This window comes from Gordionus sp. m RMFG-2023, chromosome 2 (assembly GCF_954871325.1).
Source record: "Gordionus sp. m RMFG-2023 chromosome 2, tfGorSpeb1-WG-v2, whole genome shotgun sequence".
NCBI classification, from domain to species: Eukaryota; Metazoa; Nematomorpha; class Gordioida; order Chordodea; family Parachordodidae; genus Gordionus; species Gordionus sp. m RMFG-2023.
In genome coordinates, this window is record NC_088776.1 from 19,896,932 (window position 1) to 19,915,275 (window position 18,344).

The 18,344-nt window shown below is 24.0% G+C and overlaps 1 protein-coding gene and 1 long non-coding RNA gene across 3 annotated transcripts; both read right to left on the reverse strand.

Annotated features, from left to right (window-relative positions):
• Positions 1-587: 587 nt before the first annotated feature.
• LOC135925018 (uncharacterized) lies at positions 588-1,119 on the reverse strand. The gene is made up of 4 exons (XR_010571498.1): positions 1,035-1,119; positions 939-994; positions 811-898; positions 588-769 (listed from the first exon to the last, which is right to left on the reverse strand). It is a non-coding gene; the product is annotated as an uncharacterized LOC135925018 (long non-coding RNA).
• A 5,953-nt stretch (positions 1,120-7,072) lies between these two features.
• LOC135923678 (polyadenylate-binding protein 2-B-like) lies at positions 7,073-17,570 on the reverse strand. 2 transcript variants are annotated; one of them, XM_065458565.1, is made up of 8 exons: positions 17,497-17,549; positions 17,202-17,357; positions 17,057-17,153; positions 16,932-17,005; positions 16,784-16,890; positions 16,551-16,638; positions 10,306-10,457; positions 7,073-7,301 (listed from the first exon to the last, which is right to left on the reverse strand). In XM_065458565.1, the coding sequence occupies exons 2-8, from the start codon at positions 17,352-17,354 to the stop codon at positions 7,271-7,273; spliced, it is 702 nt and encodes a 233-aa protein (XP_065314637.1). In that variant the 5' UTR covers positions 17,355-17,357; positions 17,497-17,549; the 3' UTR covers positions 7,073-7,270. The 2 variants fall into 2 exon arrangements, with proteins under 2 accessions (XP_065314637.1, XP_065314636.1); XM_065458564.1 differs by having other exon boundaries at positions 7,076-7,301; positions 17,202-17,360; positions 17,497-17,570.
• Positions 17,571-18,344: the final 774 nt, after the last annotated feature.

Genomic DNA, 18,344 nt, shown 5'->3' on the forward strand with positions numbered 1-18,344 from the left:
ACTAAACTTTGCAGAGCCCAAAACTATCTTTAAAAAATAAGTCTAGATGTTTAGATTATGATATGCTATCTCTGCACTAAGATATCTATATATATGCTAAATAATTTTGGAAATTTTTTATATTTCTATTATACCATCTCCTGCTATGCTGTAATTATTGTATTTTGCAAATTTAATTAATAGGCCTACTAAGCATAAATTAAATATTTTATTTAAAAGCTAATATTAAAAAATAATGTATTCTAATTTTAGAAAATGGTTAAATCAAATATTATATAAGTAAAGAAAATTGATAGTGGTTCTATAAAATTGACTTGCAAAAGGTATTTATTTGTGCAAAAAGTTTTCATCAATTAAATAATTTTTTTGAAAAATTGCCCAACCCTAAACATTTAATGAACATTTGTAGTGTTTTTTTTTAATATTAATAATGTGTTAATCCCAGTTATGCATGTTTTTTAAAATATAATTTGTCTTATTTAAAAGTATAAAATTAAAACATCATATACTAAACAAAAACATCAATCTTATTCTAGAATTTGACATATATATTTAGCATAACCTTATATCATTAAATTTACACTATTAATCAAAACAGTTTAAAAGTAAATGTTGTATTCATGGAAATTACAAATTTTTCATAGCAATATATATTTAAATGATTTATAAAAGGTATTATACAATATATTTTGCATGCATACCAATAGCATTAATGTTAAATAGATATTTATACACTATTTTTTCCCAGATTTTTTTATTCCACCGCCAACTATATTTAATTAAATAAAAGTATTTATAATAAGTAATAACCTAATGGTCCCTTCTGGGAAGCTTTAACTGCTGCTTCTTTCAATAATTTTTCCTCTTGCTTTTTCTTATCTTGAAAGGCTTTATCTTGCTTGAAAATAGAGTATTTTAAAAATTAGTTAATAATTTACTTCATCCATATCCTTAGATTCTTTTTTGGGTTGTTTTAAAGGTTTTTTTTTACCTCCTTTATAAATAGTTATCAAATTTTATATTAATGTATTTACCTTCTCGTCCAGACATTTGAGCGGTAAATTATAAATAAGAGAGGTGTATGAAAGTTTGAAAAAATTACGGTTTTACTAAAATGTGTATAGAAAGGTAAAAAAAAATATCATAGTTTATAGTTATTCAATTATAGGTTAAAATTAGAATTAAAATTGTTTTATAATATAATCAAAAATAATTTTAATTTAGATTTATATTAAATAAAATAGTAAATGGAAAGAAAATAGTTTATAGATATGATTTAACTTTTTAAAAGAACATATATACATAATTATAAATTTATAAAATGATAGGATAATCTTCATTAGAGGGCATATAGTAGACTTTTTTAAATCATATATAATTATAAGTGATGTTTGTTTAGCGTTAACCCTTCAATACTCCGGTGGGGTATATGAAACCGCAGGCATGCTAGATATGGTATTATATAATAACGGCTAAATATTATGATCTAGATTCTTCAGTAGCTTTAAAAAATATATCTTAGAACCTATATTCCAAATTTCATATATTTCGGTTAGTAGTTTTTAGGATATAAATATTTTGTGCCTGATTGGGGTTTGTGAAACCCACTCCACCAGAGTAAATTTGTAATTTTTTCAGAAATTTTATTATTTTAATTTTTAAAATTATTAATATATTCTACTTATTATAAAATTTATTAAAACAAAATTTAAATAACTTATATTTTGAATGAGATATTTCAAAAAGAAAACATTTTCTCTGGAGGAGTTATTTTATTTTTATTTTTCACCAGCTGACTCATATCTCAAATTATTTTTATCATTTATAATGAATTTTGCAGATTTTGAAACTATATATATAATTATTTAAGATGTAATATCATTTTATTTGAGGTGATTATGACAATGTAATTAATAGTGAATGAAGATTTTATATATGATAGTGATCATGATACACAATCTGAATTAGATGAAGAAAAAATGTTAGTTGAAGAAAATAAACTTAATATTATTTAAATAAATATGGAATCATCTATCATAGAATATCCCTCTTTAAAATTAACTAAAAATATAAGTTTATTAAATGAAAAAAGGATCTTCCTAATTAACGAATTAGAACTTGTCAACAAAATTTAGTTATTCATCTTCCAGGAGTAAAAGAAATTGGAAAGAAGCTGACACTCCAGAAAAATGTTTTGGCGTGTTTATAACACCAAAAATGATTGAAGAGATTAGTTTTCATACCAATGAAAAGAAGAAAATTATATGTATTAACTATACTCACCAGTAAGAAAATTCTACTAAAGAAGTTGATGTAACACAATTTAAGGCATCATTGGTTTTGAACAACTATCACTAACACATACTTTAAAATATACATATGAATATATGTATAATAAAAATTAACTTTATTTCCCATAAATTATATTAATCTTATAATCATACACATCAGTCATCACATAAACATATATTTAAGTATATACAAAAATCCATCAACCAAAGAACATCTGATCTTCTCTTTTTTACATTCATCCTCTAGCAAAAACTAATTACAAAGATCACTTTTGATTGACATTTCATATATATCATTTTGTTATATAAATAAATATATAACAATAATACAAAACTACAATTGGTAAATCTTTATTTAGCTGGAATTTTTAAATCTAACCATCATAATAAAAAAACAAAATATTTTTTTTCAAATATGTAAAATAAATTTGTGTTTAGAACACATTAATGTTTTATGTAAAAAATGTTTTACATGTCAAATTTAACATATTTCAATGTTCTATATTTTTTTTATGTTTGAATGTATTAATGTAATTTTTTATATATTGAAAAAAAAGATCCATATTATGAATTATCATGATTTTATGGTAGATACGTTTTTTTTTTAATTTAAATTTTTTTTTAGAAAATTTTGGCACAAATTATATTTATCCTCATCATTCAATGACATATAATAATACCTAGACTGACGATTCATTCATTAAAAGTGTACATCAATACAAATCAGCTAGAGACGCCATCTTGGTTACTGTAATAAATATTAAAATTTTAAACGAGAGCCTAATTTTATATTATATCTGATGCAAACTTTATTAAAGAATTGCCTGTTCATCGAGATAATAAGAAAGTAAGTTATCAATTTAATATTAGTTTTTAACATGAAAATAATTATTATAAAGGTTACCAAAATGGCGGGTCCAGCTGATTTGCTTTTAACGACGCTTAAAAATGCATTTTAATGAATGAATCGTCAGTCTAGGTATTATTATATGTCATCATCTTTAATCTAAACTTAAGAAATAAAAATAAATAAATATTTTATCAAGTTTAAGGTTAGTTTTATCTTATATACAAATATTAAATAAAAATAGTGTTGTACGAAGTTCGTTTTTTTGAAAAAAATGATGAACGGCATTCCTTTTATTTTTGACGAACTTTGAACGTGAACGCGTTCCTTTTTTATGATGAACGCGTTCGAATTTAGAGCGTTCAATTTTAAAGATACTTTTCATTTTTATTTATTTGAAAAATTTAATATTTCCGAATTTTTTTAAAAAAGGTATTATTTATATTTTTTTAATCGGCTGCGTATTTCCTTTTTACATTTCAATTTTTTTAACACATAGTTTATTAAGTTGAATATTATTGTTTATATTTTAATTTAATAGATTAGCATAAACTTGGATATTATTATTTAATCCTCATCATCTGATTCTGAAAATCCAAAATCAGATGAATTATCATTAACATGGCCAAATATGATAAATGCTTTAAAGTAACATCCTATATTAAAGGAACTAATTCAATGCTTACCAAGTGTAAAATGTGCCCAAAAAGTATTATATTGTCAAAATCTTCAGGTTCCAATTTAAAACGACATTTGATTGTAATATTAATTATTTTATTTTATATAATATAACTAAGTAAAATCATTATGAAGAAAAAATGCATTTGAGATATTTGACCCCAACAATAACGATAGTTATTTCAAAATTAAAAATTTAGTGGCCTCAAATATAGTCAGTCAACCATTGATACACGCCGTATTAAATGGGATTAATAAAAGGTATTAAACTTATCACTCTCAATTAATTACATATATTTTATTTTTTTTTAAAGATTTAAACATATATATGAAGATCAATATGTTCTTTCTGCAATTATACATCCAGTATTCAAGCTTCAATGGCTATGGATAAAACTTCCACAGAACGAACCTATTAAAAATAAACTTATAGCGTTATTGACAAAAATGCTTTAAAAACCCTAGAAATGATAATACAAGAAGTGTTAATTTCGAGATATCCTATTTTTTGTCGAGGAAGTAGAGAATGGATTGGAGGATAACTTATCTTAATTCTTGGAAGCAAATAACAAAACAATAAATGTTTCTAATAAATTTCCCACGTTAAGTTATTTATTAAGTATAATACCGCAATCATCTACCTGTGAGCGCGTTTTTAGTATAGCTATTAGCTAATGCCGTATTAACTGCCAAGCGTTCTTGCATGAAAATTTTGAAAAATTAATAAGAAAAATTTTTTTAAATAAAAATATCCTTTTATTTTATATATTATTTTGAATTTATAATTATATATCAAAATAAAACTATATTATTTTTTAACATGGCTAATATTGTGTTAATCAATAAGATATTTATTTATATTAGAAAATTTTTAAAAAAATTTATCATAATTTTGAACGGTTCATGAACGTGTTCGATTTTTGTCAATGAACGTTGAACGCGTTCGATTTTTTAAAAATGTTTACAGCACTAAATAAAAATAATGAATATAACTGGCAATATATACATTTGAAATTGGGGTATATTAAACCCCACACGAGTACTAACGTCACTTATTTCACCGAGGTATTGAAGGGTTAATATAAACTCTCCTAAGAGAGCGTCTACATGACAAAATTTCCATTAGATGCGAACTCTTCTCAAAAACTCCCCTTTACATCTAAAAATTTAATAGATAACTCCCCAGTATATTTTCCTATCCCTTAAAGGCGCCTACCTGCCCCCTTCAAATTGTAGGACCCCCCTCCACCACTACTCATGTAGACGCTGTGCTAAGATGCTTATTTACAAAGTAAAAAATCTGAGGTTTCCATCATGTGTCTAAGAATTATGCCGTAAATATAAGACTATTCACAGTTTAGTAATTTTTTAAAATAAATTAAATTTTTATTAGTTTAAATAATGTTATAAATACTAACTTGTTAAAGCGCAAAATATTTGAGGTATCCAGTTTAGTTAAGAATACCGAAAATAAAAGTGCATTCGAATTTTAGTCTTTTCTATTTTTTAAATTTTTGGAATATACCAAGTATATAATTTATTTAATTATAAAATGCAAAATACCCCGGGTTCCATCATTACCCTATGAATAATTCTGAAAATAAAAGTTCCTCATTTGTTATTTTTTTAAAAGAGTAAAATATTATATTTTTACGTAATATTATATATTCTAACTTATTTAATCGCATAGTGCAAAGAATTTGAATTTTCCATTATTTACTTAAGAATTATATCGAAAACAATGATATATATCATTGACCGAAAATAAAAGTCCATTCGCAGTTTAGCCTTTCCTATTTTTTAGATTTTCGCTATAAGTATTTATTTATTGTACGAATTTTGTAATACTAAATTATTTAATTTAAAAATACAAAAAATATCGGAGTTCCGTCATTACTTAATAAATTATTCCGAAAATAAAACTCCATTTTTAGTTGTCATTTTTTAAATAGTAAAATTTTATATTACTATATAATATTGAAGACACTAACTTATTTAATCATAAAGAGGAAGAAATTTGATGTTTCCATCATTATTCTAAGAATTCTGCCGAAAATAAAAGTTCATTCAGTTTAGTCCTTTCTATTATTTAGATTTTTAGAATATTAAAAATATTTTCTTTGTACTAATTTTGTAGATACTAACTTATTCAACTATAAAATAGGGCCCGGATTTTATTCGTTTAAATAAGTTAGTATCTACAAAATTCATTCAAAAAACCAATACTTTTAATATTCCAAAAAAATCTAGAAAAGATTAAACTGAGAATGGGCTTTTATTTTCAGTATAATTCTTAAAGAAATGATGGAAACCCCAAATTTTTTGCGCTATGATTTAATAAGTTAATATCTACAATAATTTTATAAAAGTAAAAAATGTAAATTTTTTTAAAATAATAGCTAAACTGAGAATTTACTTTTATTCTAGGCATATTTCTCGAGTGAATTATGGAAACCTCAAATTTTTCTTGCTTTAAATTATGTAAAAAATTTTAAATTATAATATTTAAATAATGATTAAACTGAGAATGAACTTTATTTTGGGAATAATTCTAAGTAAAAACTCCCGACTTGCATTTTATAATTAAATAAGTTATTATTTACAAAAAATAAATATTTTTAATATTCCAAAAATTAATAGAAGAAGCTAAAATAGAGAATAGACTTTATTTTTGGAATAATTCTTAGGACTCAACTTCAAAACTATATTTGTCTATTAATTGAAGAAAAAATTTTTGATCCAGATTTATCAAAACTATATTTGTCTAATAATTGAAGAAAGAAATTTGCTCGTGTTTTCTCTTAAAATTTATGTTAGGAAGCGTCCGATCTTGTATCGCGCTACTTCCAAAAATTCACGGGCTGAATATTAAATCTATTTAGATATCATCTCCCAAATTAATAAAAAAAACAAATAATCAGATTAGCGTTAGCTAAAAAGCTGACATAAATTTTTACAATTATTAAATTATACCAAATATATTATTATTATCCAAAAGTTATATTCACCAATCTGATATATATAAATGGCGGATAAATAATATTTATCTATATATTAAATCATGGAAATTTAAAAATATACAATTATAATTCTTTGAAATGGGAATATCCCTCTTGCTTTATGATATTTTACTATTAATTCCATTTCTCATATTTTAATTATGTCATTATTATTAAAAATCGTATATGGTGATATCAGAATGAGTAATTAAGTCATGTATAATGTTTATTTTATATATTTTTTTATGTGAATTTTATCATTTTTTGGAATTGTACATACAATTAATTAATCATTATATACAATATTTACAAGTTTGAAATTAAAATATATGGAGGAGACAAATTATACCAATATTATATTACATTTAATATCGCATCTAAACTACATTTATGCACAGCATGCAAATATATCACAATTTATTATTTTTTCATTCTTCCTAGTCTGATAAAACTTGTTAATAGCCCCAGTAAGGCGGTCTACGACCTCTGTAGTATATTTAAAAAATTAATAACATTATATAAACAAAAATGATCACTCTGATTTAAATTTAGTGAAAATAGTTGGATAAATTGAGACCTCTTAAAAAAACTAATATATACTCTAACTTTTTATAAATTTTCAATGATTCTACTATCAATAATAATATTTGATTGAATAATTAAGATGTACCCTCATTAGGGTTGTCAAAATTTGTGATTTTTTTAAAAAAATCGCAATTTCAATCGTATACTAATATTTTAATCAGAGTAGTACTGATTTAGATTGAAAAATATCATACACCATAAAAAATTAATTTAGTATAATAATACCTTGCAAGTAAAAAGTTAATGCTTCAGGAGACCCGGTCAGGAAAATGTCGAAAAAATATATATTGATAAGTCATAAGCTAATTTAATATTTATTTTGTCAAATAAAATGCCTGTAAATCAAAAATTGCAAGACCAGGCAATATCTGAAAAAAATTATTTGGGTCAGGATAGGCAAAAAAATTTTGAGATGAATTATTGATGAATTCTGATATTTGATAGAAAAGATAATCTATAAAGCGTGGTGTTTTTAATTTAAACCCTCCCCCTCCCTTCCAAAAAAATTTTTTTAAATAAATATTTGCTTATTTTGGTGTTCAACTAAATATATTTCAGGTTAAGTCTTGTATTTAAAAAACCGAACTGAGCCAGATACAAATTTAAAAAAATATAACTAGTCGATAACAGTCTGTCAAAAAGAAAATCATTCCATATTTTCTAAAACTATTATGAATGATCTCAAATAAAACTGTCAAACCAAATTTAAAACAATATTTTTTTGACTAATATAATAACGGTGGTTTTATTATTTTTAATTTAGCTACTGTTATTTCTAAATTGGGTGTCCTGATGCATTAGCCCAATTTAAAATGCTAAGGTAATATTCATTCATTCGTTAATACTCGTATATTTAAAATAATTTTGATTATTAATTTTGTGTCAATTATTTGGTATGCCCCAAAAACTCCTCCTTTTTTTATTAGACGTTAGTTTTTAAATTATATTAAGATAGTTTTAATTAATTAACATTAAATAAATCAATTGCTAATAACAAAATATTATATAAATTAAATAAGCAATCTAATCATTTTTAAAATGTTTAGTTATTTGACAAAATTTTTTATAATTATATCTAAATTAGTTAAATATTTAATTATTATATGGTTGTTATTGTGACCCCCATCCAAATATGTTTCAAATTAACAAACAATGAGACCGAAGTGACAATGGATCGAGGCTAATATTATATCTTAACACTAATCTCATGCCTATCATGGGAAAATTCCAAGTTACATCTGATCTGTATAAAAATATTATATTTTTAGGGGAAATAATTAAGTTTAAAAAATTGACTGATGGTTAGCTGGGCCATAATTCAGGATAAAATCATAGTAAAGTAATCAACAGTAGTAGAGAGAGTATTTTCATCATTGAAGTGTATTCCAAGCACGTTTAGGAAAACTGTTTTCTTTTAAACAATACCAATGTCGAGGACATGAATATTAATAGCGACATTTAATTTATTATTAAAATTTTTTAATTTAACAAGTGAATTATTTCTTTCATTATAAAGAAAAACTGATAGCACTGGATTGACAAAATAAAAAAAATTTAAATTTTAAGTTTATTATTAGTTTAGGTTTTATATTTAGCATATTAAATATTTTCACCCTATTGAGATTAGTTATATAATTAAAAACTATTTTATATATTTTGTTAAAAATTGAAACAATGAAAAATCAAAATAAATCAAGTAATTTTTTTTTACTTAATAAGTAATGATTACTAGTGCAATTTAGTATTTTTTAAAAGTATAAAAATCGCAATATTTTTTTAAATAAATATCCAGCCATGCTAATTGTTGAAGAAATTATTAAAAAAATAGTAAACGAATAATATTTCTTAAAAAAAATTAAAAATCGGAGATCATATACATTTCGAAATATTAATTTCAAGTTTTCAACTGATCATAAGATGACCCATATTTTATCAAAAATTAATTTTGATGTTTTCGCCATAATTATCAATTATTAACTTAGCTATTGATATTAGATTCAATATTTGATCATATTTAGTTTTAAATTTAAAACTAATTTTTTGACATCAGTAAAAAGCAAAAAAAGACGTTTTTTGGACCTTTAACCCCGATTATCTCCGCTAATATAGTTGCTAATGTGCTAAAATTTTGTTTATAATCTAATAGGAACATATATAACCACCCTACGATTTTTTATCGAAAGGGGTCGGCCGAAAAGTGATTGATTTGACATGGAATGACCCAATTACCCTTAACCACGATAATTTTGTCAAAAATATATCCCTATATAGTATGACTAATTATTATTATTATAGTTATATGCGATTTTTGAACCAAAATGCGTCAAACTTAAAATATGATAATAAAAAAATTGGCTAAAATTAAAACTAAAATAGTAAATAAATTGGTGGGAGACCGAATATATTTTTTCAGGGTTTAACACTTAGTATAAGGTACTAAAACATTTATCTACAAAATAAATTTGTTGAAATTTAGAGATTTGAGGGTTAATAATATCATTTTTTGGCAAAAAGGCTATATTTTATAAAAAATTCTAAAAAATAGATTTGACATAGTTTAATATATGTTAAATTTAATTTTTTTTGTCTTAATATTAGTTAATGCGCATTGTATTTTTTTAAATCACACTGGAGAAAAATAGATCTGAGTAGACAAAGAACCCCATAATTATCAGGTAGTAATTAAGTGTTTAAATATAGAATATTAATTAATACTAAATAAATGTAATCCTATCTAGGCTGACTCAAAAATATATTTTTATAAATATCTTAAGCTAGAGCTAAGTTTTGACAAAATTTTAGATAATCATAAATTTACTGTCATTTGATTGTTTAAATAATGTAAAAAAAATAAAATTACTCGAGCATTTAATTAATTGCATAATACTATAAATGCCAAACATACCTGAAACGTGTTGCTCTCCTAGGGGCGTATGGTGCATAAGGACTGGCTCCAAAGTGAGAATAAGAAGGCCTTCTCATTACCCTACCTCCAAATCCTCTGGGTCGCCGATTCGTTGTGCTTATACCAGGTTGATTTGTTCTTTTGGCATTTACCTGAGATCATACAAAGGTAAAATAATAATTTGAGCAATATGAATCAAATTAATACATAATAATTTGATGAATTTTTTTGTATGAAGAAATATGAATAATATCTTAGTATGATTTTCCTTTTCTTAAATTATCTTTATTAAAATTCACTTCATGTAAAGGTTATTTTGTTTTATCTCAATTAAAAGTCTTATTAGGTGGGAAGATAGGATTGGGTTATATTTACTAATAATAAGTTCAATATTTTAATTTCTAAGTTTAAGTATAAATATATTATATTAAATTAACCAAATAAATAAAGATTAAACCATCCAAAATAATTTTTAAACAAATGTAGTTATTATTTTTCGAGGCTTGTGGTAAGCCGCCTCTAGCCTTAACTGTTGGCATCATGTTCTGAAGGGTCAAATTTAAAATAATGTCAGCAATTTGTATTAATCAATAAGGTATTGTTATTTAAAAATAAATCACAAATTTCAAAAAATCGATTTTGGTAGGAAATACGAAGGAAAAAGGGTAGGCATATTTGATATATATTCTAGAAAAAAATACAATGTATTCAATGTATCGTATATTCGGATAATAAAGTAAAGACAATCGTAACATCACATTTGGCAACCACAAATAAACATATTCAAATAGAAACATTCATAATAAATAAGCAGTAAACAATTACCATCATTTCTTTGGATGTATGAATCCCCCAATCTATGGTAAGTAATTTAATACAGTGGATTTTTTTTTAGTTATTTTGAATAAACATTCTCAGAAAATTTAGTAATATTTATGATATCTCCTCCATATTTAGAATATTTTTAAAAACTTAAATGAAATGTAAGTATTGATAACTGAAAGGACTAAGTTTTCTGGTAAAATATTCAAAAACTTTTAGCAAAGACAATTTATAATTCATTAGAACAGTTTTTAGCCTGATTCCATGAAGAAAAATTATATGAATTAAATTTATTGAAGTGCATATGTTACATTTTGATCTTATTTAATAATATTTTTCCGTTATTCTTTTTTAACATCACAATGCTAAATAAATAGTTCTTGACAAAGATAATATATAACTCATCGATCAGTTATTATGTGAATTATATTTTTTGAAGCTTATATTTTTTAGTTTAGTACTATTGCTTAATTAATCATTATTTTTTTGCAGGTATTCTTTTGTGCGTCATAATTCTAAATAAACTTAAATTAACCTAGCCAAAATCCTTTAGCCAGCTCAAAGTTGGTGGATAATTCTTCTCATTTAAATTTAACCCTCAAAAATTTCCATAATTTGATGGGCATGAGAAAAATCAAGAATTGTTGTTTTTTTACAACATAAAAGAGCAATGGGTCATTCATTCCATGTCAAAATCGATCAAAAAAAACATGATTCTCGGCCGACCCTTTATAATTTTGTTAAAAATCCATTTATAAACTAAGATTCTTGTAATCTATATTTGAGAAAAATTTTAGCTATCTAGCTTTTATACTTTTGAAGATATTTACGGTTAAAGCATAAAACATGAAAAATTGTCTTACAGGCTAGTTCCTATATTTAATGGTTGCTTAAAAATTATGAAAAATATATGAAATAAATCTAGTATTAAAATAATTGCTATTATCATTCTATATGAGTAAAAAAAATAGGGTGGAACTTATACTACTTCATAGACAAAATCAATAAAACAGTAAAAAATATATTATAAAACTAGAGATGGGGCTAAATGGTCAGGCTTACATTCTTAATGTATTTTTACAATTTTCTAATAAATTTCTCAATGACATTCCTTTTAAACATGAGAACTATTTTATACTTAGGGCTGTGTCGATATTAAATATCGCATCGGATCGGCACCGATATCTCGAGTTTTCCAAAAATATCGAATCGGGCCGATACATATAAAAAACCCGATCCGATCTTTTTATTTTTCTTTTTTTGTTATTTTATGTATATTTATTTTACATTAATAATATTTCCTAAATATTTTTTTATAAACAATGCAAATGCATAACACCAAATTTTATTTATTTTTTAAAATAGATTTATAGTATTTTAAAAGTTTTTTTATAAAAATAGAAAGGAACACCCAATTATTTATTTTAAATCTTTTTAAATAATGCAAATTTTATTATTTATTTAAATAAAAGAATTTTTTTAAATATGTTATCTGAATTACGGAAATATTTTACAAAAGACAAAGATAATTTTGCAAAATGCGTTATCTGCGGAATTCTAATTTCACGGGGAGGAATAATGAAAAATTCATTTAATACTACCAATATCCTCTTTTTAAAATTATTTTAGAAATAAAAAAATTAAATTAATTGAATAATTCGATTTTTTGCATAAAAAATATTGATTTCTTAATTACATTTGGTTCGAAAGGGGGGGGGGTGAAAAATCAATAAAAATATCGGATCTGTATCGGTATCTGATTTTAACCAATATCGGAAAATATCGGATCGGATAGGTGAAAAATATGTGGATCGGCATAGCCCTAATGTATACTATATTTTATTATGAATTTATTTTAAAATATATTATCATATTTTTATATAATATAACATTTATGTTTATATTAATATAAATGATATGGGTGTTAATATTTAATGATTCATAATATAACACTTGTTACATTGGCATACGTCTTCCTAAAAAATTGAATATGGCTAGAATACAGCTGTGGTTTGCGACTTAATTAGGTAGAGCGTCATCTATTCCTGGAAATGTAAAAGATTTCGACAGCCTGCAAGGGGGTGTAAAAATTTCAAAAAACACTTCCTCCGTTTTTTCATTCTTTTCCATGACCAAAGCCAACCACCAATTTAAAACATATATGCATGTCACAAAGCATGATATATTCTCAAATGTAATCCATTCGACTCAGTACACCAAGTTTCTGTCGAACTCGAATACATTTTTGAAATAAAAAGTTCAAATCCCATTCCATGTGCAGTAGCTGAAAAGTTTTATTCTGCTGGAATACCAAATCTGTGTTGAAATATATTTGAATTTTCGATTTTTGTATTGAGCCATGACCAGTCAGAAAAATAAAAAAATTGAAGGTATCGCGTCGAATTTATTTTTAATGAAATTTACAAGGCGAGTTTGAAAAAAGTGCAATGCGACTGTATCATGCTGTAAGCAATCGATATCATAACAAATGATAGTATGATATTTTTATTGTATACAATAAACGGGAGAATTGTTGTGTGTGCATTTGTCATAAATGGTATTTTTCGAAAAAAGATCATTTGGCACTTTTGACCATTGCTATTCAGAAACTATTAGTATTTGGAGGTTAAAATTTTGGATTCAATGCTCTCTAATGATGTTCTCTCATAAGATTTTATCAAAATCAAAAAGGTCGGGCCAAAAAGTTATCGATATGGTATGGAATTACTCTCATGATCTTTTGTTGAAAATAGAAAATTTGAACGAATTACAATATAAAATTTTGGTGGCAAGTACATACACATACATTATGTGTATCACAATCTCCCAATAATATACAATTTTTCGGCCTTAAACAGTCAAATTTAGAAAATCTTACTGAAATATTAATTTGTTTCTTTGAACAGAATAAATATTTCTTTTAGATTACCAAGAATTAACCTTTTCCGTATTTTTGTTTTTTCTAAATAATAATGTCGTGCCAGGTATTCCTCTGATGGTATATTCGCTGTTATAGAATCACAGCATTCACTATACTTTCATCAACACTTCTCCCATGTTTAGGATAAAGGGTTCATACAATATCCTTTCCCATATAAGTATTTTTGCTGTTATTACCATATATGATACTTAAAATTCCTTTTAAATCTTTAAATAGACCAGCTATCTAACATCGAGGTTACAATTTTCCATTTATTAAAATATGATAATTGTTTGATTTTATCTTTAGGGTACTGATATATTATCTATATTTTCTTTTGAATTCCATACTGTCTCCTCAATAATTAAGCTAGTTGCAATGGCTTTGGCTATTTTATCAAATTTTCTGATAGTTTTTCAGTCTATTTTTATGGGAGATTCTTCAGTGTATTAATTGTTGTGTTGATTGATTCAATAATATAGGCATTTATGCCAAAAGTTTTAGTTTTTTTCGAACTTCAATTGACAGTTATTGCAAATCTTTTCATTGATGGTTAGAAATATTGAGCAGATTACAGCATCTAGTTTGTTTATTAAGAATACACATAATATTTTGTTTTATTTGGGGAAACAGAAAATTAAAAAGTTAAAAATTTAATCGATCATTGCATATATTATAATTCATTTTATAAAAAAATATATCGTGATAAATATAGAAACATAAATGTTAATGATATTATAAAATATAATTAATAATAAAATATAGGATACATAGTATAAAAGCAGTTCTTTTAATAAAAACTTGGTAGAGAAGTTATGATCGTAAAAATACAATATTTATAATATTAGGCTTATATAATTAAACGCCATCTATATTGTAAAAATATATTTATCATATTTTTTTACTGGTTTTTATTAATTTTGCTTATGAAGTTGAATATGCTATGCTCCAATCTAATATGCAAAAAATTATAATGGTTACGTTTTGGTTACGGTTCTTAAGAAGAAATTTATAGGTTCGTTTTAGCTAATAAAGGTTTATGATTCATTATAGTTAGAAATTTCTTTTTTATTGAAGCAACACTATCTTCTAATTTATTTTTATATAGGAATCTATGACTTGTATATAAAAAATTTTTATAAGATTCAAAATAACTCTTTTTAAATATATTATTTGAACGTATAGTATAGGTAATATTTTTCTAATATAAAGGGTTCCCTTTATTTTGTTGTAACGATAACACAAATTTTAGCCCCGAAAAAGCCCTTTCCACAGAAACTTGTGTTGCAGGAACTGCCAGTACTATAAGAGCAAGTTTATATAATTCTGGATATTCAAATTATTTCCATTTCTAAAATATAAAAACTGAACTGGAACCAGTTTTTATACTCCTTCAAAAAATAATTATATTGGTTCAGTTACAGTTATGGTTCATATATTTATAATGGTTTAACGGTTCATTACAGTTTATTCCAGATCCCTGTTCATATAGAATGGTAATAGTAATGTTTATCTACTATTTCATAAAAATCGATTTTACCCAATTTTTGTCATCAGGATTTTAATTTATTCTGGGTATAAGAGGTATAAAAATTTTAGAAAATAATTTTTTACTTATATTTTCTGAAGATAAAGAGTATATTCATTATTTTAATAGTAGATTCATTACATAAATTTCATATACCAAAAATTAATCTTAATGAATAAAGTATTATTATTGGCATAGTTTATTTATCCATAATAATTCTCTCAATTAAAATAAAATTAATAATAAGTGCTATTTTTAAATAATAAATTAACATTTCAAATATCTGATTTTAGGGACTTCATTAGTCCCTCTTTCTATAAGTTTGACTCATTTTTATAATTTCTATTAAAGTTTTTTTTATTCTATGTGGGGAATTCTAACAAGCAAAATTCATTATGGCATAAAAATTTGAATTATCATAGGCATAAGATTTTTTTGTATCAATAAGATTTGCTAAATAAAAAATTTAATGATTTTTATTGAATTTATATCTAAAGATTGTAAATATTTTCCAAAATCAGCATTTGTAAATTAGAATACAATTTAATAAATAAGGCTTATGTTAAAATTAGATTTGTTTAAATATATTTATAATCAAAAAGTTTGCAAAAAAATTGATGAGTAGCGAAAAATTTGATGAATGTATCTTTTTCTAGTAAGCTTTAGTTTACCTTAAAATTTCCCCTACAGAAATTGTCATTAATATCTATAGATAGCAATGTTAAACAGCTTGATTTTTTAAAATAGTAACCCCAATATTTCAATTAACAATTATCACATCCTAGAGATTTTGCTCATAGAATGGCAGAAAGATTTGAACACCTATTAATAAAATCTCAAGGCGCATATTATTTTGGCAAAAATGCTAAATCAAACCATTTAACATTAGCTATGAGAGAATATTTTTTAGGAGGGGTCTAAACATATTTATTAGAGTATAGTTGGCAAGGTTACTTCTTAATTTTAAATATATACTTTGATTTGCCTGCCACGAAATAAGGATTCATCTAAAGCAATAGCAGGATTCATTGATTCTTTGTCAGCAAACTCAATATATGCAAACCTATTTATAATATTGTCAATTATATAATATTTCAATTAAATATATTTTTCTCATTTAATTAAATTTAAAAACTTATGTAAAAACATATATTGAGTATTAGCACAATATAATAAAATATTGTTTATATCTTAAATATAAAAAGTACCCTTTTGGTTTTCCAGTAAATTTATCAACTAAAATAGTAACTCTATTAACTGGACCACAGCCATGAAAATGATACTCTAATTCTTCAGCAGTCGCTCCATAATCAACCTTTTCATATTAATTAAATATTGAATAAAATTTAAACTGACATTTCCAACATATATAGATCTGGCATCAGCTTCAATTTTCTCTTCAACTGATGGAAAATTTAAAGAGGGGCTTGCTGTTTAACAGGATATATTTACAATAAAATCATTGTAATATTTATAATAACCTAAATTCATTTGTTTTTCAACTTCATTTTGCATTTGTTTTAATTTTGCAGCTTCTTCTTCCATTTCTCTAACTCTAGCCTTGATATCCTCTAATTCCTTATGATATATTTACATATTTTTATATAGGTATTATATATTTATTACTGGGTCTTCTATTTGCAAATCAAGATTTGAATCCCCCGTGCCATCTAAATTTGGATCTTCTAAAACGTCTAATGTATCATTTTCATCTTGTTCATCAGGCATGGTCAATAATCGGCTATCTCCATTCATTTCATTTTCATTGAAGCCACTCATAATCTACTTAAATTTTTATAAATATTATTATAATTTTAATAAATACTTAATATAATTTTATTTTTTTAATAAGCATAAGTATATTCAGTTTAACTAACATCTTTTAAAATAAAAATGGTATATAATATCGTATATTCCTCACGTTTTTTCTATGAGCAATTGAGGGTGGACGCAGCAACAAACTAACTATGTATGGTGAATAGTTTGGAGTAATATCTAAATTAAAAATTTGACAATATATTATTATTATATGGTAATACCATTAGGTAATAATATATCAAAAATTATAATTGTTAATATAAACTATATTTATTTATTAATAAATTTTTATGATGTCATTTTATAAAAAAAAGTCGATTATATTTATATTTATTTATTCTGTAAAGTAACGTCTAAATAGTCATTATTAACGGCGTTACCTCTTTTGAGGAAAAGAACGCCATTAGTTACTTGTTTCAAAAGGCAACGTGTAATACATTTCTATTTTTTTAATCTGTAAAGCAAAACATTGCGTGTTACTTTAAATTTTTTCTTATAAAAAATAATATATATATTTTACTATTCATATTATATTTTTTTGAATTTTATAAATAATTAAAGATAATTTAGATCAACCACCAAAGTTCTTCATTTCTATTTTATTTATTACATTTATGTTGTCTAATATTAGAGTCAGTCAAGATTGTTAATTTAATTTCAATCAATCAGGGTGATTTATATTCTATAATATTATAATTTATATAATGAATATATGTCATTTATATGTCATTTATATATATTTCTTCAGATGAAGATAATTTAACTCGGTCTCAGTATGAAATTTTATTACACCAATTGTTAATTGTGTTGTTTATTCAAATTTGTGATCAGTTGAAATAATTTATTTTAATGTTAGTTGTGTTGTTTATTCAAATTTGTGATCAGTTGAAATAATTTATTTTAATGTTAATTGAGTATTAATTTGAATATCTATTGAAATGTTTTAGTATA

Excerpts from the sequence above, each read along its gene's own strand:
- LOC135923678 (XM_065458565.1), bottom strand. The coding sequence starts at position 17,354 with ATGAGTGGCTTCAATGAAAATGAAATGAATGGAGATAGCCGATTATTG. Across the intron at positions 17,154-17,201 it reads ATTTGCAAATAGAAGACCCA|GAATTAGAGGATATCAAGGC; the intron begins GTAATAAATATA and ends ATATATCATAAG. Across the intron at positions 16,639-16,783 it reads TTTACTGGAAAACCAAAAGG|GTTTGCATATATTGAGTTTG; the intron begins GTACTTTTTATA and ends TATTATAAATAG.